We start from the raw sequence: 25,293 nt of genomic DNA, 5'->3' as shown, positions 1-25,293 counted from the left end.
AAATGTAAGTATATATACTTTGATACTGCGCTGTATACAAACTAATTCCATATAAATATACACGGCTAACCTAAGCACCCCTGATTTCTGTAATGAAATCATCGATATGAATAATCAGCCCAAGATCAACCATCGCGGTCAAGTTGCGACTACTATACACGAAGTTTGTTTACACAGCGGAACTGTTTGTTTACACCTTGGACAGATATTTTTATCGAAGCGTATAATTTTGGTACCCGATTTATGACATGCGCTACACAAAGCGAGGGTCCAGCGCAAGCAAGTGTTCCCATTGTTCGTGCGATGTTTCAAATTTTATGGTATTGAGAGCATCACCCTTGTTACCCGGATAATACAAAATGATATGATAATTCCAAAATACTACAAACTGGATGAACTGTCAAACTTGGTAAGGACATTGTTTATTTCAATATTTTCTAATTACTCATTCTGATCGTTTAAAGTGTTATAACTAATTCAAAATAGTTTACAAGCTGTACCATTTGCACTAAACAATTTGCATATGGGACATATTATTCACTTTGGAAACCCTTTAACAATGTTTACATTTTGCTTTTGAGAACGAGTTTGGCGATTCAAACCGTTGTCAACCTCATTTAATGGACTTTTGATAATGAATGTTATTTTGTAATTTTCAGTTATTATATAAACAATGATACGAACATGTTAGGAAGTTTTTATCTTAGATCAAATAACCCAAATTTACAAATATATAAGCATATGTATTAGTCGATGGATACTGACCAAAGTGTTCATAGAAATTTCGAAGATAAAGCCCAAAATGTTTTATGGATGATAGTCAACATTGTAAACTGACACGAAAAAGAAACGCAACAAGTATTGTAATAGTCAATATTTATAACCTACTGATGTTTAGCCATACAAATGTATATGTGTAATCAAAGTAAACATAACAGAAAAAACATTTATCATCAAAAAATGAATATCGTCTGAGATCATATTTCTTTCCATGCTTCAACGTCAGTGCAGTCAATAACGCGTATAGCCACCATTGCTCTGTATGACAGCCTATACAAGGGTGGACTTGAAGGTGGAATTTATTGTTGCCCATACTATGACTCTGCCACCATTGTACGGATAAACCTCACGCACACAGTTATTTGCGAAACGTTCGTTGCGGCGTCTGTATATTCTGACCTATCCGTCAGCGTGATGGAAATTAAATCTTGATTCGTCGCTAAATACAACAGTTCCTCACTGACGTCGTCGGTTATTTAGAGCCCAGCGTTGCTTTTCTTGACGATGACAAGAGCCTGACATCGAGCTGGACGACAGAAATGAATCCCGCGTTTACGCAAACAATTTATGACTGTGTCACGGTGAATTGGTCGTCCGGGATTTCCAATTACGGCATGTGACGTGGATTGCGTGTGCGTGTGCGTGTAAGAGAGATCTTGGTGTACCAATATGTACACCTAGGTATTCAGAATGTGAACAGGGTTTGTGCTATTAGTGATTATAAAAGGTAGTTGACAATCAAATACATGTATGTATTTTATATGGAATATGGAGACCGTGTGGTAAAAAGGGACAGCGGGGGAGGGGGGAATAATACTTATGCACATGTGTACTTGATACCAGGAAGGTGCAAGTTGTACACTGTGCCTGTTACAAGCATAAAAAATGTTAACAGGCTCATATCATCATGTTGTTACAAAGTAATTTATCAAAATATGTCCACGCATACAAACTGGTCAATCTGTAATGGGATGTCAATTAAAAAAATCAATTTTGGCTATTATCCACTTTCAAAGACAACGCATGTAGGGCATTATCCATGGTCATTTTTGGCTATTATCCATTTTTCATACACAGATCAATATAAATGGTTTTGACATTAATACGGCAAAAGTAAACAATTTACTGTAAACTATGTCAGATAGTGAAATGGTAGAGTCGTATATATAGTGAATTACAAGCATGAAAAACAATTCTAAATATTTTTTTATGATTTTTCAAACTAAACTTACATGGTTTTTGTAAACTATTTAACATATTGTGTATTGTATTCACAAAAATACAGTAAAATAGTTTGAGTTCCATGGAAACAAATCACCATTCGTTCTTTTTGCAACACCTGGGGGTTAAAATCTCTTATCAAGCCACAGCAACTTACCGAAAAACGTGAAATTTTCAAAATCGTTGATCGGCCATTTTATAGCATGTTGGAGTTATCACATCATTTTGTATTATCCGAATAACAAGGGTGGAGCATTGATGGTAAAAAATACATTTTTTTAAAACACGCTGAAATGTTACAAAATGCGTTTTATAATCGTCGCCTATGCTCAATACATGGTAAAATGCTAAAAATTATTGGCTAAACTTATCCAGGGGCGGAGGAGAGCGGGCTGGATGGGGGTCCGAACCCCAAGTGTCAGTGTACTGTACACGATCAACGTTTACTGTGTGTTTACACCCATATAAAACTAATAACTTTACATGACTGTGTACTGTGATTTAACTTCCATTATTTGGGTCCTTCAAAGTTTTGATTTTTAGATTTCTCTAGAATAAACAATTTGAACGTCGAACTATTTTGAATAGGGTCACTATGGACCATGTTTTTAAGTAAAAAGAATATCTTTTAATCGTATGAAAGGATTATATTAGCAGGGATTTTAAAGCTCCTCAACAAAGTAGGTCAACCACGTTGGTTTGTTTATAAACACTTGGGTGGACGGTGTTAAACGACCATTTCCGATACTCACTTTTTTGTAGTTTCAGACCAAAACCTGGTCCTATCAACTGCAGTGTTGTTCGGGCCAAACTTCCTTCCCAATTTCTCGTTCCCGGTAACCTCCTCCACCAAAAAATAACCTCCCCTTCGCTCCACTTCGATTTTTTAGTCACCTTATCGTCTGCCATTTTGTGATAGACAACAATTTGACGTCACCGGAAATGTATACACAGACTGTGACTCGCGTGATTTATTGTCTACGACAAAGACTGCGACACTGTAGCGACATCGATCCTGCGACACCTTTAGTAAAACGGTCGTAAGACAAAGTCGCAGAATAACGTCTGCGACAATGTTTTGTCGTTAACTGCGACACTTTGATAAAACGGCCCCAAGGTTTACTTAAACAGGCAAAATTTTAACGCCTTGTCATTTCAACTCGGGATGGACGTTATCTTTCCCCTTAATAAAAATATGTAAACAAAAAAGTCAGATCGAGTGGTATTAGCATTGCAAATGCATAACAATACCTTCTACGTCAATGAATACCTTAGTACAGATATCTAAGATGCTACACTTGTCTTTTGAGTTAAATGCATAACGTGGATCACTTGAAATTGATCTTGAATAAGTGTTTAATTTCAGTTTATTATAATTACATGGTTTAAAATTTTCCCACGACTTCTCGGCGATTCATTGCAAACAGTATTACTGTGCTGGACGGACGGTGACTCTACTAATCAACGGGTAACAACTTAGATGTATGCACGCGTATGATTTTTAAAAACTAGAATGTGTCTGTAGGACACATGATGTGCCCCCAACTAGTACATCTGTCATAAATATGGAGAATTAATTCAAATGTTTGCAGTCTTAATGGGGTAGAGCATCAACAAACATTTTATAAAAAGGATTAATTATTCTAGGCCATATACACAAACAAAAATCCACTATTTTCGCTTTTCAATGGCCATAACACGTAATAAGCGCTAAGTTTCTCAAGAAGAATGCCAAGTGTGCAAGGTCACATCATGATAAAGACTCAAGCAAGATTTCATGAATTTACATCAAATAATTTTTGAGCTAGGCACAAAAGTAGGTGAAAATGTACATTTTTTACTATTTCAGGGGCCATAACTTTAAAAATAGGGGGTAGAGCCAGCCAAAAAGTAAGAGCTGTGCAAGTTTATATCATGAGAAAGACTCATGCAAGTTTTCATCCATATACTTTTGGAGCTAGGTGCGCCACAAGGTAAAGATGTGCATTTTTTACTATTCCAGGTGCCATAACTCTCAAAATAGGGGTGGAGACAGACAAAAAATATGAGGTACGTAAGTTCATATCCTGATAAAGACTAATGCAATGTTTAAATGCTGACTTCTTTGTAATTTTGATGAGCAAACTCTTTACTAAATTTCATTGGGTTGGAAAATGATTAAGGACAGGTTTTCTTTTAGTGGCTCTTTGCTAAATTAAGGTTTGATTGGTCATTACTATTTAGAAACCTGTACATAAAATGCATATTTATTTTGACCAACTGCAACACCTTGGACAAAGATTATAACAAAACAGTCAGAGGAATCCAACTCAAAGGGGCCAATGTTACATTTGGTTAACCTTGCACTTTATAATACAGCTTTTCACGGCAAATAACGAGTAATGTTCCTCAATAGAATCTGTAGGATATTGATTAATGTTTAGACAAGGTAAAGTGCTATTATTTTCGCACAAAAAATAATAATTGTAGTCTTTGAATGTACACAATTAGTCGTATGCAATTCATCAATATCGTTCTTGTTTGAGCTTTTCAATCTCTATTTTAGTGAGCATTCCTTTGTGTACTAATGACAGCTAAAACGGTATCCATTTCATGTACAAAAACATTGTACTCTTTTGCAGATATATTTTATCATACCCCACCCATTTTTTTTTCTAATTTCAAAATTTGCGTCCCCCTTAATCAACTTTTAACATCAAAACAATTATGAAGTAGAGTTAGATGACATTTTCATTTACTACTTATTCACATTATTTTACTGACGTGCCATTACATTTTTGTCTAAACTTTTATCACATGTATGACATCGTTGGAGTAAACTAAAGCCATTACATAATTTTGGTATGACAATGGTGTAATAAGCTCGTTTTAAGTATAAAAGGCGTTGATTCAATTGACCTGGTCTATAATAGGTGAAGAAATTTTGGTGTTTTAGCAGAAATTGAAAATAACGATATTCGCATGATCTTTAAAATCACTGGGGAAATGATATATTATTCAAGTTAAACTAATGGAAAATTTGCACTGGTCATTTATGAGAGGTATAAAGATAGAAAATTATACGTTGTTAATTACTCTCTAGTGATTTGAATGCTGGTCAATGGCTCTGAATAATGTCTAATAAAGATTTCTGAGACATTACACCACAGAATGTCGTATAAATACTGCGTATATATATACGTTTGCAGATTCGTTAAGCAGATTCGTTAAGAATATTAGAAATTAAAGTAACAAAATGAAAGCTCTAAAGCATGTATGTCTTAAATAACAATATGTCATTCTGTTATAATGTCAGTGTATGAAAGACCTTGCCGATGTTTCATTACAGTTTTTTTATAACATTACGTATATGAAGTTTTATTCTCAGTAGATTATTTCACACCCAACCTACCACCCTTAATTGCGAACAATATGCGCAGACTTACTACATGTTTAATAATAGAAGCAATGCGATAGGCTATTCGGACATGAAAACGTAAAATCTCTGAACATTAGCCCTGAAATTAATAGTTCCTGCAATGCAAATCACGATCTGAAAAGTTTTAGTTGTTTTAGCAATATTACTTAGTATAATGAATAAATAGATCTATGAATATTTACTCTGTCTATCTTCTTCTGTCATTTTCTGGTCATCCAACATGACATTACTTTCAATTTCGGCTTCATTGTCCATGAACATTATCAGCACTTGTTGTGCCTTAAAGCAGACAAATATTTCTTCTTTCTGTTGAAATTTTAATGACATGCAACATTTCGTTTTGTTTTTTTTTTTGTTTTTTTTTTTTTTTTTTTTTTTCTCTTTTTTTTTTTTTTTTTTTTTTTTGAATATCATGTTTTAAAATTGATATAATTTTTGGGGTTTCTTTTATAAAAAAGTAATAAATTACTAGTCAATTACGAGTGATGTGTTTTGTCAAACTTAACATGCTGTTTTATAAACAGGAAAATTGTGCCTTTTTACTCTTCTTCATTGCATTGTTTACATATGAATGCTTTCATGGCTGCATAAGTTACGTTAAATAATTAATCTGACTTTAATATACCTCATATCCATCAATGCCTTTAACATTAGCCATGTAGTCCTTCTTGACAGCTTCGAGGTCCAGTTTGTACAGTGGATAGCCACCTGCCACTTTGTATTCGCCCCGACTCATCTTTTCTCCTATTTTCTTATAATACAGTGCTTGCAATATACTTTCAAAATGTTCCCGAACTAACTGCAGATTTTCCGTCTTAATTTTCTCCCACAGTTCATCCATCTCTGACTGAAACAGTAGTAATTCAGAGTTAAAAAATATAAACATTGTGTGTAAAATATCATTTTATATATTTGCACAGCAGTAATAAATAAAGTACTTACAATGTGTGTACAATAATAAGAGCTATTAAAAGTTCATATTGAATAGCATGGTATAAGTAGGTTTTTCTTGAAGAAGTATATAGTTTATATTTTAAAGGATGTCCCTAGACAACGGTCTACTTTAAAGTGTTTTGTGCCCCAAAATTCATGGCTAAGGTCACGCTAAACAAGTCTAATATAATATATACTTTTCGTTGATATATTTAATCAGACTCTGTTGGATGTACTAAATTTTACATAATTTCAGTAAATTATGTTGAATAATAAATGACAAAGAAATCTACTTAACTTACCACTGCTTGCTTCTCAAACTTTTCAGCATTGAACATCGACTCCATTCTAAAATTTGCTAAAGCAGCTGTCTGCATGTCTCGGTATAGGTCCTCAAGTTTGTTAGTGTGTAGAATTGGTGGTTTAATCAGTTCTATCTTTTTCTTAAATATTTGCACTGCTTCGGATGCCATTCTCTCGTTTTCGGTATTTGCCACAACCATAATTGCGTCATCAACATCTGGAACCGCCCCATTTCTAATAGCATTTATGTAGCTTTCAACCAGTGAGGCAAACACTAACAAACAGATGAAACCACTTGAAAAATACCAATGATATGAACTCGAATTTTATCTTTTATATAACCATTAGTTTTATTTCAATCTCAGTTGTTAAGTTGATACAAATCTTACAATAAATTCAAAGCGAATTATGTAATAACTTTTTCCATTACGCAGACAATCAATAAAATAGTTTGGAATAGGCTTCATTTGTTTATTCTAAAACACTTTCCAGAAACTTGTCAGGCAGATTTAGCAGAATTAGGTGTTGAACTTTATTTTCTACAGAAGATTTTGGCTGCACAATATGTAAGAAGAATAACAGTTTTTACCGTATCACTGTGAAACAATATACTGGCAAAATATGTATATAATACTAGTTATTAGCAAAACGTACTGAATTTGTACTGAGTACAAATAAAAATCGTATATCGCATCCTTTATCTGAATGACGTGATATTTTCTGTCTTCGAATCATTAATAATATTAGCTGAAGTTTGGAAGTGAAAATGACACGGTTCTTGATAAAACATAAAATATTCTGTAAGCATTAAGTAAACGTACTTACTTCTCCCGTTCACTGCTTTACTGCTGATCAAAACTTTTGGGCTACAGGTGTACATATACTCTAAAAAGAGTTCTGTCTCTTCGATAAAGGACTCGGATAATTTTTCAAGAGGTACTGATTCCAGTTCATGCATAGTTTTTCTATCACCGGGTCTGTCGAAAACGAAGCATTTGCGTTTAGGGAAATATTTTCTGATGCATTCTCTAGGTCTGTTGTACTTTCTAACAGAAATGTCATTCCCACACTTAAGTTGTAGGCTATCTTCCAGGTATTCGTCAGGTGTTATCTCTACCCCATCTTTTTCCAGAACAAGACTGAAATCACGTAGACATAGGACAAACGTTGGTAGGATCAGTCCAAACTGTTCATCATTAGTACCGTCCTTGGCATTACTGAATCGGATATTCTTTGATATTTCTGTTATAAAACTAATCGTTTTATGTAAGGAAAAATCCTAGAAGTCTTGTAAATGATATATGTATACCTAGTCATTGACGACAGACAGACTGACGGAAACAACTAAAAAGGATCATATACAAATGATAACGTATCCATAAACACAATTAAACATTTTTAACCAAAATAACACATCCTTACCTTTCTAAAATACACTTTAAATATATCTTTGTTCAAATTATGATTAAAAGAAATTAAACAATATTTATACAATATTTCACAATAAATTTTGGAAAATCATAAACCATGTTGTTTTACAGCCATTTCATTATCTAAAAAATGAACAGTGTAAAAGGAAGAAATTAACTGATCTAAACCTTTTTTACTTCACTCGGAAGCGTTTTCCGATTATTTGGGAAATTTCTGATTATGCAAGAATTAAAATTTATTATCATTATTTTTGTTGTACATTTTTTGTAAAAAGTTCAGAACTTCCTGAATTTGTAATGTAATGTCTTTTCAATAGAATGCAGATAATTTCAAAAGTACATAACATTATTTTTCTAAAATGTTATAATATTTACATTAAAACGTGCATTTATACAAACACATAATGGAGATTTAGACGACAATTTGAGTAATTTTGTATACAAATTTCAACCATGTTTTAAACCCAGTCAAATCGCAGATTATTGAATAAAACCAAATTTCCCCGATTCTTTCTTCTAGCAAAATAAATCACAAAGGAACTGTGGGAATTTGACATAACAGTGTTAATTAAACGTTTTTCTACACTATTACCTTTAAAGTGGTCGGAGGGAAGATAAAACGTTCATTAAAATTTTCTCAATAGCGTGATACCGAAGTGAATCTCATAAGTTTTTAAATCGTGATGCAGCAACTGTTTTGATCAGATATAATCTGTAATGCAGTATACATCGAAACATCGTGTATTTCTACGTGGCAAAATTAATGAAGACCTTCAAGTGGTTTGCCACCAGATCTATCACATTTCAGATTTCAGATATGGATCAAAAAACCGTTATGACTAAAGGATACGTAATCTTTTCAACAGCGTCCTGGTTGAAGGCTGACATCATGTTATACACGAGCACATTGCTTAACAAAGCTGCCATTGTAAAAATTCTGTTATCGTGGCCATTGTCACCCTGATAATGTATTTAATACTGCTCTAAAAATCACTTTCTAACATAAAACTGCAGATTTTGTCGTTTCCAGTGGTGTTTAAAAAGGAGAGTGAACATGTGTTAACACTTCTTTAAAAAAAATTAGCTTTCTGTGGTAAATCGTACTTGTATTACTGCCCAAAAACGGGAAAAAAATCAAAAGGAATATACGTCTTTTGATTAAACAACTACTTTTCTTGCATACCAGACGGGGATTTCCGGTATTTTTACCGGTGCTGGAAAAATCCATCTTACACCCCGGGGTGTAAGATGACTCTCGTGCTTTAAATGACGTATTACGAACTACATATATGTAGAAGATTTATGTAGTTATTTATATTTTATTTCGAAAAACGGAATAAAAATCCTATACCTTGACAGATCCTCTTTGTTCCTGATAGTATATTTCTCGATTCAAAACACGTTATTTTATCAAAAATTCATAACGTTACGCTGGAACTGATAAAACAAAACCGGAACTAATCATTGTTATTTGTCTTTCAAACGTCATGACGTCTTTCCTGTTTACGGACGTTGTTTTCCCGCGCTTTGTTTAAATACGCTGCTATTAGAAATAGTTCTAAAAAGAAAGCCGTTCGACTGATTTTATTTTTATTATTATATCTTGATATCGGTATGCAAGAAAAAGATTCTGTCACTGGTTATAGGTGCAGATGGGAATATCCGGCTCTCGGGTAACTGTTTAGGCGGTAACTCGGTAGGAACCTCGTTACCGCCTAAACAGGTACCCTCGAGGCCGGAAATTCCCATCTGCACCTATAACCAGTGAAAGAATCTTATAATATTACCGTGCATTTTATTGACATTTTATGACGTTGATGGAAATATATTCATAAGTTGCTTTTTACACATTTTATGTTAGAATAGCGAAAACGCGTGTCTAACTCGTGCTATAAATCTGCAGAGTCCTTCCGGACATGTTGGTGCTACCGCTCTACAAGACTATTGCACAAACTATTTCCTCGTGGGTACTGCAGATGGTATAACACGAGAACAACATGTGTTATCCATACATTACAATACTATGTGTAACATTTTTATGACAAAAATATTTTTGATAATGTCTCATGCTAGCCATACCAAGAAATAGCGCTAGCATGCCTGAGTGCTACCTTCTTATGAACATATTTCTTGAGATATATAACCTCAATGTAATATCAATTGCAATAAAAATTCACTTTTGTGACATACTAGTTCTTAAAGCTATCATAATATAGTCAAAAATATGTAACAGGGTTAGCATGAAGTTAGAGAAAAATATGCGAATGTCAATAGTTTACATAAAGGTGTTTACCTTCTCTACATACCTTTTCCAAATCTCCAAGACCCTCTGTATCCAACAGCAGCAGGACCGTGTTTGGTTTCTTGGGATGTTCTCTGCACCATACCCAAATTCCTTTGGTTTTAGACTCTATTGTTTTTCCCAGAGGAAATCCTAAAATAGTTAGTTTGATGGTAACGAGTGTAATGCATTTATATAACGTGTTAAATAATTTTATATACGAAACTACTTTAATCTGCTTTCAAACATATCTTTTATTAAATGATTTTGTTAATCTCAATCATTCTACAAGAGCGTTCACAGCATAGGCCATAATTCTTTGAATACTCAGAAAAGTGTTAAATAATTCCAGAGTAATCTTCTAATGGCTGTCACAGAACTGTTTTGCTCTAGTACCCAGCGCTATGCTGGCAGGAACCAAGACCACTATCTTAGTTATTTATCATATGTTCCGTCTGCATCAGGTCTTATTCGGAAGAGTTCGGACACGCTTTAAACATTCGAGAACAGTCTACTCTTTTCCTTACTACTGAGTGTTTACGGAATGTCCGGAATAGGCAAAGGAATATGACCATGTGTATTCAACAAACTTTAACAACAACAGATATTGGATCCTATGATAATTCAACATTAAGTTCCGGGGTAACGGTCCCGAATTCATCCATGAAAGAGCAAAAGATGATAAAAGCGACATTTTACATTTGATACATTTATATAAAGCTTTCATAGCATGTTAATCTAAATGATCTCTGAGCAAAGATCGCAACTGGATCATATAGGGTCAAAACTAGGTCACCAGGTCAAATCAAAGAAAAGGATTGATAGCACACTGGATGCAACATTTATTACTCTATCTTCATGAAACGTAGTCAGAGATTTTATCTTGATGATTCATATGCCAAGTTCGAAACTGGGTAATGTGGGATTAAAAACTAGGTCATCCAATCAAATAAAAAGCTTGTTAACACTAGAGGTCACATCTATGACCCTGTCTTAATGAATCTTGGTAAGAATGCTTGTTCTAATGATTCTTAGGCTAAGTTTGAAACTGTGTCATGCTGGGTTTAAATCTAGGTCAGCAATTAAAGCAAAGGAAAAGTTCTAACATTCTTTGTGCCATATTTATGATCCTATCTTCATGAAAGTTGTTTCGAATGTTTATCTTGATAATTCCTATATTCAGTGTGAAACCTGTCACCTGCTCAAATCAAAGGAAAAGCTTGTTATCACTCTAGAGTCAATGTTTATTAGCATGTCTTCAAGAAATTTGATTAGAATGTTATCTTGTCGATTCAAAGGCCAAGTTCAATAGGTGAGCGATATAGGGTCATCATGTCCCTCTTGTTAATTTTAGACCTGTATCTGCACTACATCTATTTAACAAAATATAGTTTGTAGTTTAACAAGCACATGAAAGGGCAAGAAACATATGTTATTCGTAATTGTCAACTTTTACTACAAAATGATAATGCATAAAGGTTTATCAACCAACCTGTGCTTGAACCAGCCAACCGATTCAAAAGGTAGGATTTTCCAGTACGGTACATCCCCGCTATCGCTACCGTAACCAATGGTGCATCTATCTGTTCTATCTGCTTCAAGGGTCCCTGCTCAACTTGCAGTTTTCCATCCTCTGAAGTGCTTATCAAGCACATTGGCTCTTGAAATATTGGTAAACTGTAATTAGAATTTGCTTTTATATGAATTTATCATGGCGTAATTGTAAATATTTTATTCTTGAGTAATTTTAATGTTTCTTGAAAAAATCTATTTATGACTAAATATATTTACTATTTATAATTAGGAGTACTACATCGAAGTACGCATATCCTTTCGACTACCGCTATCGTACACCGACGCATTACCTGAGCAGACAAATGCAGACTATATTTTTGGGGTTCTCTATTACCAGTTCTGTTTTACAGGCGAGCTACAGGAGACAACTAATACGTACCAGAGAAATGGGGGTGCTCATTTCCATAGTACATAATGCAGTATTCGGGTAGAAATCGTATTTTTTCGCAATTGAAAAAGGAAGGAATTACCAAAAATATACTACATTTTTACGCTGCGGAATTTTTTATGTAGAACGGTTGCTACATTATGGTAGTTATGTCCATTGTATCATTATTGGTATAATTACACTGTGGCACAGCTTATAATTTCTTGTTTCCTGCAAAAGTCTATAATGGTATTTATATGCAGATAAAACATACAGTTAATATTATTTATTGAAAGTCACATATTAACCGTCTTAGCATCGCTGTGGCAGTACATGCTATTTTGTGTGAATATATATTAATATGCTGCGACACAGGTTTGAGTTTCGCATGTCCTGCTTTGAACTAATGTGGTTTTCGGGGGGAAAATGCCTTCAGGATAAATTTTGATTACTTGTACAATCCTGTCGCAGGGTTACCTTCTCAGCACTATGGAATTTCCCCCAAATTTCATATAATGTATATAACTACACTATAGCAGTGCCTTAAAATTCAAATTTCTCTCAGAAGTCTACTATATTCCTAATAATGGGACGAGTAAAACTACTATGTGGTACTGCATTGAAATTCATTTTTCCTGCAAACGTCTACTGTGGTACTTGTAGGGTACTTAAAATATACGTGTCAGCAGATGCCGTTTCTGAGTATCTTTGGAATTTTCAAGTTATATTAGAGGAAAAAATGTAGGACTAACGAGGAAGGTTGCTGAACATCTGGTTGAGCCAGTGTATCAACGAAACCATATAGTGTTTCTAGACACATTCTATATATCAATCCCTTTGGCACAGGCGTTCCTTGCCAGCTCAACCCATCTTGTGGGTCTTTTGATATAGGGCGGAAATTCTGGCTATATAATTTGAAACCACAGATATCAGTACGAAAGAAAGATGATCCAGTTAGGACATTGAACAGAGGACAACAGATGACACATCAAACCAAAGCTGGAAAGATGGTAGCTACAGTATGGAAGGATTCATGGCATGTGTACAACTGGAATACATGTTTCAATCCCGTTCCTAAAGACAAGGATACAGTCCTCAGAAATCAAGTAAATCCTAAAGAAAAATGGGAGAAGACGGTATACCCAGTCCGCCTGCTATTGTTGAATTCAACAAGTAAATGGGAGCGTGGATAGGTACGATCTCCTCCGAAGAAGCTACACCGTACAAATACCAATCGTTATGTGTGTGTGTGGGTGTGGGGTAATTCCTACGGTTTGCTGCGGACACAGCCCTGATGAACAGCTACATTATGTACAAACCATTGAGCCAAAAGTTAAGCATCAAAACTTCCAGGTGAGGGTAAGTTAACTTTTTTCTCAGAAATCTCATATTTTATTTGTTTGTTTGTTTTGGGTTTAACGCCGTTTTTCAACAGTATTTCAGTCATGTAACGGCGGGCAGTTAACACTAACCAGTGTTCCTGGATTCTGTACCAGTACAAACCTGTTCTCCGCAAGCAACTGCCAACTTCCCCACATGAATCAGAGGTGGAGGACTGATGATTTCAGACACAATGTCTTTATCAAATAGTCACGGAGAACATACGCCCCGCCCGAGGATCGAACTCACGACCCCGCGATCCGTAGACCAACGCTCTTACCTACTGAGCTAAGCGGGCGGGTGTCTCATATTTTAATCTTATTTCTTAACATTACAGGTATAAATAAATCCACCTAAGGTAAAAGCCTAAAACTAAAAATAGATTGCCTGTAATATTTAAATCAAACGAAAGAAATATCCTATAAATATATAGTATAAAACTGCATATTGTTATAACATACTTTTGAATAAAAATTGAATCATTTACATCAGGTTGCGAAACAGCTGATTGGAGGTTACCGTTCAATAATTAGGATACCCAAATTAACGCAGGTCATTGATACCATTGACAGAGAGTTTACAGACTCACTTGAAATTATCTCAATATCAGGGCGAACAGGGGCTTGTCGGTTTTGCAGTTTGAAGAAGGTAAAGACCGCCGAGGGTCTCTGAACACCAACCTCATCGTTTGGTTTTAAGCCGTGTAAAGTCAATTTACACAGGTATAGCAATGTTCTTCTTTTTATAAAGTTACATGGACCTTATGAGTAGTTTTAATGCTTTTATGGTGTTACTGATCCCTTGCTATTTGAAGAGAACGTAATAACTTATACCCAATATTATATAAACTTGGACTGAGTCATTGCTGATAACATAACAAGCCGCTCAAATCCAAAATTGTACTCTAATTATCTCTGTGTGTCCAATTTCTCGAAACATTGAAGCATGTCGTAAGAGGATAAGTCTGCTATTGTATTATATATTCGACTGCTCATAACAGGTTAATTTTCTTAGTTCATGATTAAATGTTTCGAGAAATCCAGGCCTGAAGTTCAAAAGCCAGTTCAAGATAAGTTCTGCAATAATTGTAGTTGAAAATCAAAATGTCTTGTTTACATAAAACATTTTTTCATTTAATTTCAGTGTTAATCCCCCTGATCTTATAACTAATACTTCCAGGAAATGCTTTCTCCCGTATAATGATGTTGCATCCAGAACTGTAATGACTGAGGACAATCCACACAGACCTCTAACCCGGAAACGCCCGTAAAATGTATGGCAACTATAGTGAAATTGGAACTCCAGAAAATCGATCGGGCAACAGAAAACGGCGTCTGGAAAAATAGGAACTAAACTACTGTGACTGAAATCAAGTGCATGAAGTATTTAAGTATTCTCTTATTAGTTTAATACAAATTTATATGTAAATTGCCCATTTGCCACAGTATCAGAGTATGTAAATGAATAATTTGTTTCTGTTCGGATTTACGGCCGTTTTCAACATTATTCCAGTTATATCAGGCAGGCAGTTCAACCAACCATCGTTCCTGGGAACGCCAAAGTCCATAAGCAACTGCCTACTTTCTCACATAGAAAATCCTAGTCGGTACCTGGGCTCGAACCTGCGACCCTCCATCAGTGAGAGGTTTCAAAGATTACAAGTGCACGAATTTATCTCCTACACTACGGACCTGGACTATGAATGAATATAATGAGCAAACAAAGTTACATATGGAATACTTAATGCTGAACTATTTATTAAACAGTCCAGAGTTTCTATGCATTATAATACATAATGCATGGAACTCAAAGTTAAAATTACCATTGTGTACTTTGGGAAAATTTAAATGCATTCTTACATAAAGTTTGAGTTTTAATGTTGAAAAGTACAATACTTCTATAGTGGATAAATTTACACACGTCAAGTATGAAATTGAAAGAATCGGTGTGAGCATGCATATATATTACCGTTGTGGCGTAAATACGAGGAAGTGTTCTGTAGAGAATTACCACAGTGTATATATGTATGTTCCATGTGCAATAACAATTTAAAATATTACTGCTGTAGTACATAAATGTGCACTATTTCAGTCTAGAAAAAGTGTATGTACTAAATAGTGAGTGCACATCACAATCGATTACTACAGTGCAATTTTGTGTTTTACTGAAAAAGTTCAGAATTACCGTACTGTCACAGTGAAAGTAATTGGAGAAAAGTGTACAAAACGAATCAGTGGCAGATCTGTGGTTTCTAGACTCCTAGAATGCCGAAGCCGCATTATGCAACGGTAATAAAATAGCTTTTAATATCGTAGCGCACAAATAAGTAATAAATTAAGTTAAAAAAAAATCTTTGTTTAGTAATGACCACGACGAGCAACCTTCAGACCTAATTGGTATTTTGGAGAGTAACGATCCCTTAATTGCCTGAAAAGGTTGAGATAACAATGATATTAGAACATTATCTTGTACGAGACCTTTGATTTTGTTTTTAAATTTAATGGACGCCTGTGTTTGTTGCGTAATACTATTTAGTATGTCATATGAATGACTTAACTTATTAGTATAAATGATTTCATACCGTTCTGTTCATAACATAAATGAAAGTTTACACTTAAGATGATATTCTGCAAAAAAAAGCATTCAAATTCCCTCTAGATACAAAGAAAAACTAAAATTTCAGGTAGTGCTATGCTGTACGGTCCCTCGATTTGATGGTAAGTTTTAGGCGTCTGCGGTAGTCAGACGGTGTATGATAGCGATAATAGGGACCCCCGTTTTTATGGTACGCAGTCTGCTATGGTAGCCGAAAGGATATATACGCGCGCATAAACACGCACCTGCTCGCAAACGCATTTATGCGCAAATACGCTGAAAATAGTGGATAGATCTAGGAGTGGGTTCGATTCGGTCAAGCGGGAGTGCACTAATGTTACACTCGCGCATGCGCAGTTAACTGCCGAATCGAACAGGCTCGAGTCGGGTCGTGTTGAGCGTACTTGTTTTATTATTATTATTATTATTTAAATCAAAAGGACGCATCTAGTTTATATCAATAAATTTGCATTGTTTCTCAACTCCAGCTTCGATGCAAAAGTTATTTGTTTGTTTGTTTTGGGTTTAACGCCGTTTTTCAACAGTATTTCAGTCATATAACGGCGGGCAGTTAACCTAACCAGTGTTCCTGGATTCTGAACCAGTACAAACCTGTTCTCCGCAAGTAACTGCCAACTTATGCAAAAGTTAAACTTTATTTACAATCGGTATAGTTTGTGCTCAATGCTAATCTTTCGCTTTCCGCTGCTATGCCGTCACTTTGGATTAAGTCATACGCACATTTGCCCGACTTTACTCCCCATTGCGGAGGAGCAGGTTCTTAACATGTGACTTCGATATCGTTGCACCACTCGCGTCCGATTGGCGGTAGTGTGAAAAAATCCGCTCGACTCTACCCGAATCGAATACACCCTAGGTGCCTTTGTGTGTTTGTGTATGTTTTTTTAGCTCCACTATTCGCAAGAAAGTGAGAACTATTCGTTTCACTCAGGCGTCAGCGTCACACCTTGGTCAAAATTTTGCGTGCAACATCATATTTTAAAAGCCATTGCATCTATCGAATTGAAACTTTACACAACGCTTCTCAGTCAAGTTGCATCTATTTGAAAACTACATATATTTGTCTTATTAAACTTTCCAAAATGTTTCAAGTCTACAGACTTATTGAAATATCCAAGTAGGATAACTCTTAATTGAAATTAGTTTCAATAATGGCTCTGTTTGGCTTAGAAACTTTGGCTGAAGTTTTTAAGGCAAGTTATTACTATCGCCTTGAAAAAAACTTTTTTTTGTTAAATACCAATATCTCGCTTGTTATGTGGAGTTGTATTAAAGCCAAGTCCCAAAGTCCCAATTCCACAAAAAAAAAAGAAATATGGTATTTCAAATGCTTGTTTTCTTCAATATCGACGCAAACCGTAAATGACTATTTTATAGATCAAAACATACACTCCTCATTTTTACATAATAAGGAAGTATAGAAATAAAAAATATACTAAAGCAAATACTTATATTCGTTATATCGTGCTTAAATTGATTTTGGGGAAAGCTTTGAAGAACCATTTAGTTGTGGTCCGTATCAGGGGTTTTAAAGATTTGGAAGAAAGAATAAGTCAGTGGTGAGGTGGTTTACTGCTACATTTTATTATTTTTCATGAGCAGTACAGCTATGATGTTTTTCTATATGGCTACTGTAAAAAGGAGGAATGGAAAGCTAACAGGGAACAAGAATGCCAGAATGTCACAATATATGCCCGTCACAGCAAATTTCTTTACTCTAGCAGCTGTATTTGCAAATGGAATTTTAATTCTGTGGTTGTTTAGTAATCATTGTAAGTCTTTTGTTTTTTTAAGTCCACAAAAAAAACTCCTTACCAGGTAGAGATACCTTAAAATACACCTAAAATTGGAAAGTAACATCTACAGTCGAACTTCGATGGCTCGAACTCGAGGGTCCCGTGGAAATTAGTTCGAGTTTTCCGTTGTTCGAGCCATCCAAATGGCGGCCATTTTGAATTTGGGAATCCGAGGGCATGATGTGTTACAGACCTTACATCGTAATATATTGTCATATTGTACCTAATGTGTGTATGATACGATGATAAATAAAAAAACGAACGCTGAAATATGCTTTATTATTTATTTTCAAACATGACATAGATACGAAAAAGAAAAACACAGATAAAACACTAATATAATTATAAGAATTTGGTGAAGACAGCATCAAACAGAAAGACATGAAAAGCAAACCTTTATGAACCATAGTCCAGCACAAATATTATCAAATATATTGCGTTCCAGTAGCCGACTTAGCTATTCCCTATTTCCGGGTCATTTACTTTGATTAGCGATGCTAAAGCAGTATGAAAGTTGACATCGGATCTCCCGTTTTAACGCAGAAAAAATAAAGACAGACATTGCTCAATTATTTTAAATAATTTTATTCGAAGCCCCATTAAAGCATTGCAGTGAACGAAAGTCACTTTGTTTAATTTGTTTGTCGTATACCGACGCTAATTACATAAGCGTGTGAAAATTACGCATGCGCCGGTTAAAGGGGAAGCTTGGCGAATGTCAGGCAGAGGTGTGAAAAACTTTGTAAACACAAGCCATTCCGGCAACAAATTGTCTGTTCGACTGAATAGGTGTAATTATCACTGTAATCAGGCCGAGGGGACCACCAAATGAGTTCGAGAGTTCGAATTTTCGAAGTTCGAGCGATCCGAGGTAGAACTATATAGAATAAAGAAGGCATAAATTCGGAACCAGGCGAAGAGTTCGAGCGATCCCGGGTGTTCGAAAGATCCGAGTTCGAGCCACCGAAGTTCAACTGTATGTTGTACCACAGAAAAGTGGTCTTGTTTTTCCCTACGGTCAGTTATAAAAATGTTACAATATAAGTTATTTATAGTAACAACTAAGGGAATAGAGAAAAGTGGAAACTTCACAGGTCGCTCAACACGACAAAAACAAAAATGTTGCTGGCTCGGTTTGATTGAGCCTGTTCATGGACGGTAGTGGAAATGCATGCTAACGTCCGCGCCCTCTAGCCCCGGGTTGAGCAGAACTCAACATTTACACATGCTAAAAGTACAAAAAGCCATTTAGAGACATCCGCAGATGTATTCAAACGGCGGTGAACATGGAACCTTCAATGATACACGTGTTGAGGCGTGTAATTCCATGAACAGCGGCGTTTGGTCCCCAGATAAAGTATAGGGTTTGCCCCAAACGAGAAAACAATGGGCAGAACTAAACAAACTGGCATTTAGGAAGGGGATCTAAGGTTATGGAGCCTGCGTATCACAGGAACTGTCAAAAGACAAAATTAAAAAGCAGGCACCATATCCAAGGGGTGATTAAACAATATCCAAGGCTATGAAAGCGGGAGTATTGGAACCACCCAGGCCGAAATGGTTATGTTGAGAAACTAAACAGTACCAATAACACGACATAAAAGTCGTGCTGAACGATCTGAGAAGATAGAAATATAACAGCCCTGATTGAATGTACGGGGAGACATTTTACGGCCGCCACACGGCACAAACAACGCTGCTGTGATTATAAAATAGAGAAAAGTGGAAACTTCACAGGTCGCTCAACACGACAAAAACAAAAATGTTGCTGGCTCGGTTTGATTGAGCCTGTTCATGGACGGTAGTGGAAATGCATGCTAACGTCCGCGCCCTCTAGCCCCGGGTTGAGCAGAACTCAACATTTACACATGCTAAAAGTACAAAAAGCAATTTAGAGACATCCGCAGATGTATTCAAACGGCGGTGAACATGGAACCTTCAATGATACACGTGTTGAGGCGTGTAATTCCATGAACAGCGGCGTTTGGTCCCCAGATAAAGTAAAGGGTTTGCCCCAAACGAGAAAACAATGGGCAGAACTAAACAAACTGGCATTTAGGAAGGGGATCTAAGGTTATGGAGCCTGCGTATCACAGGAACTGTCAAAAGACAAAATAAACAAGCAGGCACCATATCCAAGGGGTGATTAAACAATATCCAAGGCTATGAAAGCGGGAGTATTGGAACCACCCAGTCCGAATTGGTTATGTTGAGAAACTAAACAGTACCAATAACACGACATAAAAGTCGTGCTGAACGATCTGAGAAGATCGAAATATAACAGCCCTGATTGAATGTACGGGGAGACATTTTACGGCCGCCACACGGCACAAACAACGCTGCTGTGATGATAAAATAGAGAAAAGTGGAAACTTCACAGGTCGCTCAACACGACAAAAACAAAAATGTTGCGGGCTCGGTTTGATTGAGCCTGTTCATGGATGGTAGTGGAAATGCATGCTACCGTTAATTCAAAAAAAAATTGTAAGTTCACACAAAAATCTTTACCAGGTAGAGATTGGTCAAAATACACCTCAAAATTGGATGTAGCATGCATGTTGTACTACAGAAAAGTGGTCTCGATTTTTCCCTACGACTAGTAATGAAAAAGTTACAATAAAAGCTATTTAGAGTAACAACAAAGGGGAGTAAATCTAAAGAAGGGAACTGCGCATGACACTTCGTCTCATGATGGTGTATAATTGTGCCAAGTTACATCAAAATCCCTCCATGCATGAAGAATAAATGCTTCGGACAAAGTCATTCTTGTATCTGACCTTTGGCCTCTAAGTGGGACCTTGACCTTAGACCTACGGACCTGCATCTTGCGCATAACACTCCGTCTCATGGTGGTGAACATTTGTGCCAAGTTATATCAAAATTCCTCTATGCATGAAGAAGAAATGCTCCAGACAAGGTTTTCATTCTTGTATTCTTTGACCTCTAAGTGTGACCTTGACCTCAGACCTAGGGACCTGGATCTTAGGCGGTGAGCATTTGTGCCAGGATATACTGAAATCCCTCCATGCATGAAGAAGATATGCTCCGGACAAAATTTTTTAAGAAAATATGATAAAGGGGAATAACTCAAAAAATAGGCAAGATAGAGTTATTATTCTTGCACACTGCACTTTCTCCCAATGTGTTCTATGAGTGTATGAAGTTTGAAGAAAATCCCTCCATTATTTTTGGAGTTATGCTTCGGACAAAGATCGTTGCGGACACACGGACGGACGTTCTAACGAAACGGTATTTATGTGACACCCCCATTGTTCTCTCTATTGTTCTATCAGTCACATAAAAAGAAAAAAATCACATAAACAGAACGGAATCAAAGAGAAAGTGCCGTTATGAAGTCACTTAACCATCATTTGGCGGGCACGGACGCACGCACGCACGCACGGACGGAGAGTATTTCTAATATCCCCTTCGCCTTTGGCGGGGGATAAATAACAATACCTTAAGATATAAAAATATTCTATTATGATTTTATATTCTGACTGCATCAGTCTTGGCTCTAAGGAACATAATTATACCAAATTTGAATAGCTTCAGGAGTTATATCCTGCGAACAAGTTTGAACAAAGACTAGTTGATTATGTGAATATAGTTATAAAAAGTTTGACAAAGAAGTAACAAACATAGATGAAATAGGGCACAACATGGCATCGCCATGACACGGTCAGTGGCAAAACTACCGATGGGAAATTTAAAAACGTTTTCTGTCGAAATTTCTCACCTATCATGTTCTTGTTTTACACCCTGAAATTGCAGGCAGATATATCATCATTTACTTGAGTTTCGCCCATACAACACTATGTGTGAATTTTGAAAGTATGTAGTGGAATAACTGGTATAACTTATGATTATTTCGTTTGTACAGTAATGAACATGTACACACTTCTTGGGTCTTGTACAAGACAGAGTAAATCAGAACATGTTATGATGGGTTTACATAAACCAGTCTTACAATCAGTATGTAAATGTCTAGTCCAACTCTTGATGTATTTATTGCAATAGGGGTTTTATGTTTAATGCGTTGCACTAACACAGTTATAGGTCACGCTTTTCGTGGTGGACAAAGATCCAAATTGTCTATTTAATCACGGGCGGGCTCCTTTGTAAAACCACTGACCTTCCGTAAGCCAGCCGAATTACTTTCTCATTCGAAGAATTCTAAGCGCAAAGTGAAGCTTGAACTCACACTGGTGAAAGGTAAGTGATTTGAATGTCAGCAGCTTTAACAACTCGGCCGTGGAGGCTCCTAAAGGAGTGTTATTGTGACTAGTATACGTCTTTTTCCTTTTTGAATTGTATTCTTTTTGTAACTTTTGTTTCAGGTGGCTAATATCCAGTCTATCAAGGTTGCTCAAAGTGTCTTGAACAGGTCACGTCCCCAGTTTTGGATTCTGTGCGAGTTTTCTTGTCATGTCCAGTGTTTTTCGTATGTTTCTGTTTGAATTATTAAGCATTTTTCAACTTTTGTTTCTTTTGAAAATTTTATAATCGGTCATATATACTATTTTAAATAATTATTAAAACAGTGCAACTACTTTGCATTGAGTTTTGCTTTTAAAGATTAGAGTAAGATTTAGAATTTACCAAAGAGGACCATATTTCTAACGTAAAACGTGTTCGTTCTGTTACGGCATTCTTCAGTTACTATAAAAGTTTTGATTATTTATTTATTTATTTATTTTGTTGGGTTTAACGTCGCACCGACACAATTTTAGGTCATATGGCGACTTTCCAGCTTTAATGGTGGAGGAAGACCCCAGGTGCCCCTCCGTGCACTATTTCATCACGAGCGGGCACCTGGGTAGAACCACCGACCTTCCGTAAGCCAGCTGGATGGCTTCCTCACGTGAAGAATTCTATGCCCCAAATGAGGAAAAGTTTTGATTAACGAACAATAATCATGCATTTGCATATTCAGTATATCATTTACAATATTATATTGTATATGTTTGTCATAAAGATTCTTCACATACAGAGCTTTTTCATGATGTTTAAATGGTTTATCTGGGTACCATTCGCCATACCATTCGCCACTTTTCATGGAATTACACGCCACAACACGTGTATTACTGAAGGTTCCATGTGAACCGCCGTATGAATACATCTGCGGATGTCTCAAAATTGCTTTCTGTACTTTTAGCATGTGTAAATGTCGGGTTCTGCTCAACCCGGGGCTAGAGAGCGTAGACGGTAGCAAATATTTCCACTACCGTCCATGAACAGGCTCAATCAAACCGAGTCTGCAACACTTTCGTTTTTGTCGTGTTGAACGACCTGTTGAGTTTCCACTTTTTCTATTATTTTGTTTAGTTATCTAGTGGTAACCCGTTTATTTTCCATTCCATATAAAACAGTACATCAAATTATGCAATACAACATGTAAACAAGGCTGCATAGTGAAAAAGTTAAGAGCAGGAATAAAAAAAAATAACAAATTATTAGTAAAGAGATACAATCTTAATCTTAGCTTGTACTGCTTATGAATGATTTTTTTAAGATCTTAATATTTTAAACAAAAGAAAAAATACATAGTGAATGAAGTGAATGGAGGTTATATTAAAAAAGTTTCTTAAATCCATTTGCCAACAAACCGCCATCTTCTTTCATAGTTCTATATGTTCCTATTTCATGCTATATGAAGCAAGTTTTCTTTTTAATATCGCAATGTGTCTTTCTAGCTCTATTCTTTCTTGAAGGAATATTAAAAAGTTCTCAAATCTAGGTACAGTATACGTTAATTTATTTTTGAAACTAAAGTATTTTGATAAAATTATCATATAATTTACCAAACAACGTTTTTGAGCTTGAGAGATGTTAAAAAAGGCCAAAACTAATACTACGGAAGTTTAAATCGATTTTCAAATTATGTTGTGAAAGGAAGTTTATCAAGTTTGACCAAAAAGTTTGTATATATGTACAATCCCAGAATAAATGTTGGAATGTTTCTACATGCATGTTACAAAAGTCACAGAGACTGGACTAAGAAATATTACATTTATGAAGAAAATTGTTGGTAGGAATAATCCGCATAACATATTTATATTGAAATACTCTCAACTTAGCCTCAATAGTAGTCTTAAAGGGTATCATATAGATACTCTTCCAATTTAAATTTACAAAACATTCGTTCCATTTTTGTTCTGCTGTTACGATTTTATTGTTATTATTATTTTCTAAATATTTATTGTACAAGTTTTTGTTAGGTTTTTTTTTTTCATCTGCATTTAATTTATTTTATTAATAAGGTAGTGTGCTTCTCACACGTTTTCATTTACCTTTTCTGATTTTATTTTTTCTTTCCAGTCAGAGGGAATATTTAATATAAGGGAATGGTAATGAAGATAATATTTATTTCCAATTCCATAAAGAGTTTGAAATTCCTCAAATTTATAGAATCCTATGTTTTCATAGCTATACAAATTATGATTCATTTTTATCCCTTTCTCCCGCCATGTTTTGTAGAAAATAGTTTTTCTACACTTTTTCTATTTTAAATTCCTCATTCGTGTATTTTTGTTTCCTTTCAAGAGCAGCTGTTAACTCAACTTTAACATAATTTGCAGGAGTTTTAGAAGTTTATAATAATGTTTTCAAAAGTAATTGTATATTTTATTTGCTGATATTTCACTGAACGTTGCTATTTCCTATCACAGCTGCTGCTATTTCATTAAACAATTTTCAATGAACCCTCAACGTTATGACGCCACATTATGATGGAACATTCGAAAGACGCACAACCCGACTGGCCGCAATGTATACGTATATCAATTTGTCATATGATATATAGACGTTGAAAGCGTGTTTTGTTGTCAGTATTAGAACGTTTGCTATTCATGCAGTCAATTTATTTAATACCTCTTTTATTTACCGAGATCTATAATTTTACAACTAGTCAACTTTGGAGTAAAACAAATTGAAAAATATAAGATATAAATCTCAATTTAGTGATCTCTATTTGGATACGAAATGCATGATTGTGTTTAAGTGAAATTACTTCGAACGTGTTAAAACTTAACATATTCAACAATAAATGATAAGAAACATCCTAACAAGGCAGTATTTTTATAAGGCTGTACCAACCCTTAAGTAAAGAAATTAACATTATACACATAAAGTTCAACAGCATATATGATTAAGAACTTTATATTTGTTATTTGATCTTGTTACAATTTTGT

The 25,293-nt window shown here is 35.4% G+C and overlaps 1 protein-coding gene across 1 annotated transcript; it reads right to left on the bottom strand.

Annotated features, from left to right (window-relative positions):
- Window positions 1-5,587: 5,587 nt before the first annotated feature.
- Window positions 5,588-13,128, bottom strand: LOC128552052 (guanylate-binding protein 1-like). The gene is made up of 8 exons (XM_053533048.1): window positions 13,061-13,128; window positions 11,859-12,043; window positions 10,392-10,519; window positions 8,936-9,045; window positions 7,481-7,872; window positions 6,655-6,929; window positions 6,045-6,266; window positions 5,588-5,698 (listed from the first exon to the last, which is right to left on the bottom strand). The coding sequence occupies exons 1-8, from the start codon at window positions 13,126-13,128 to the stop codon at window positions 5,588-5,590; spliced, it is 1,491 nt and encodes a 496-aa protein (XP_053389023.1).
- Between the last annotated feature and the right edge of the window lie 12,165 nt (window positions 13,129-25,293).

This window comes from Mercenaria mercenaria, unplaced genomic scaffold, assembly GCF_021730395.1.
Source record: "Mercenaria mercenaria strain notata unplaced genomic scaffold, MADL_Memer_1 contig_1978, whole genome shotgun sequence".
NCBI classification, from domain to species: Eukaryota; Metazoa; Mollusca; class Bivalvia; order Venerida; family Veneridae; genus Mercenaria; species Mercenaria mercenaria.
This window is presented reverse-complemented; position numbering and strand designations above follow the sequence as displayed.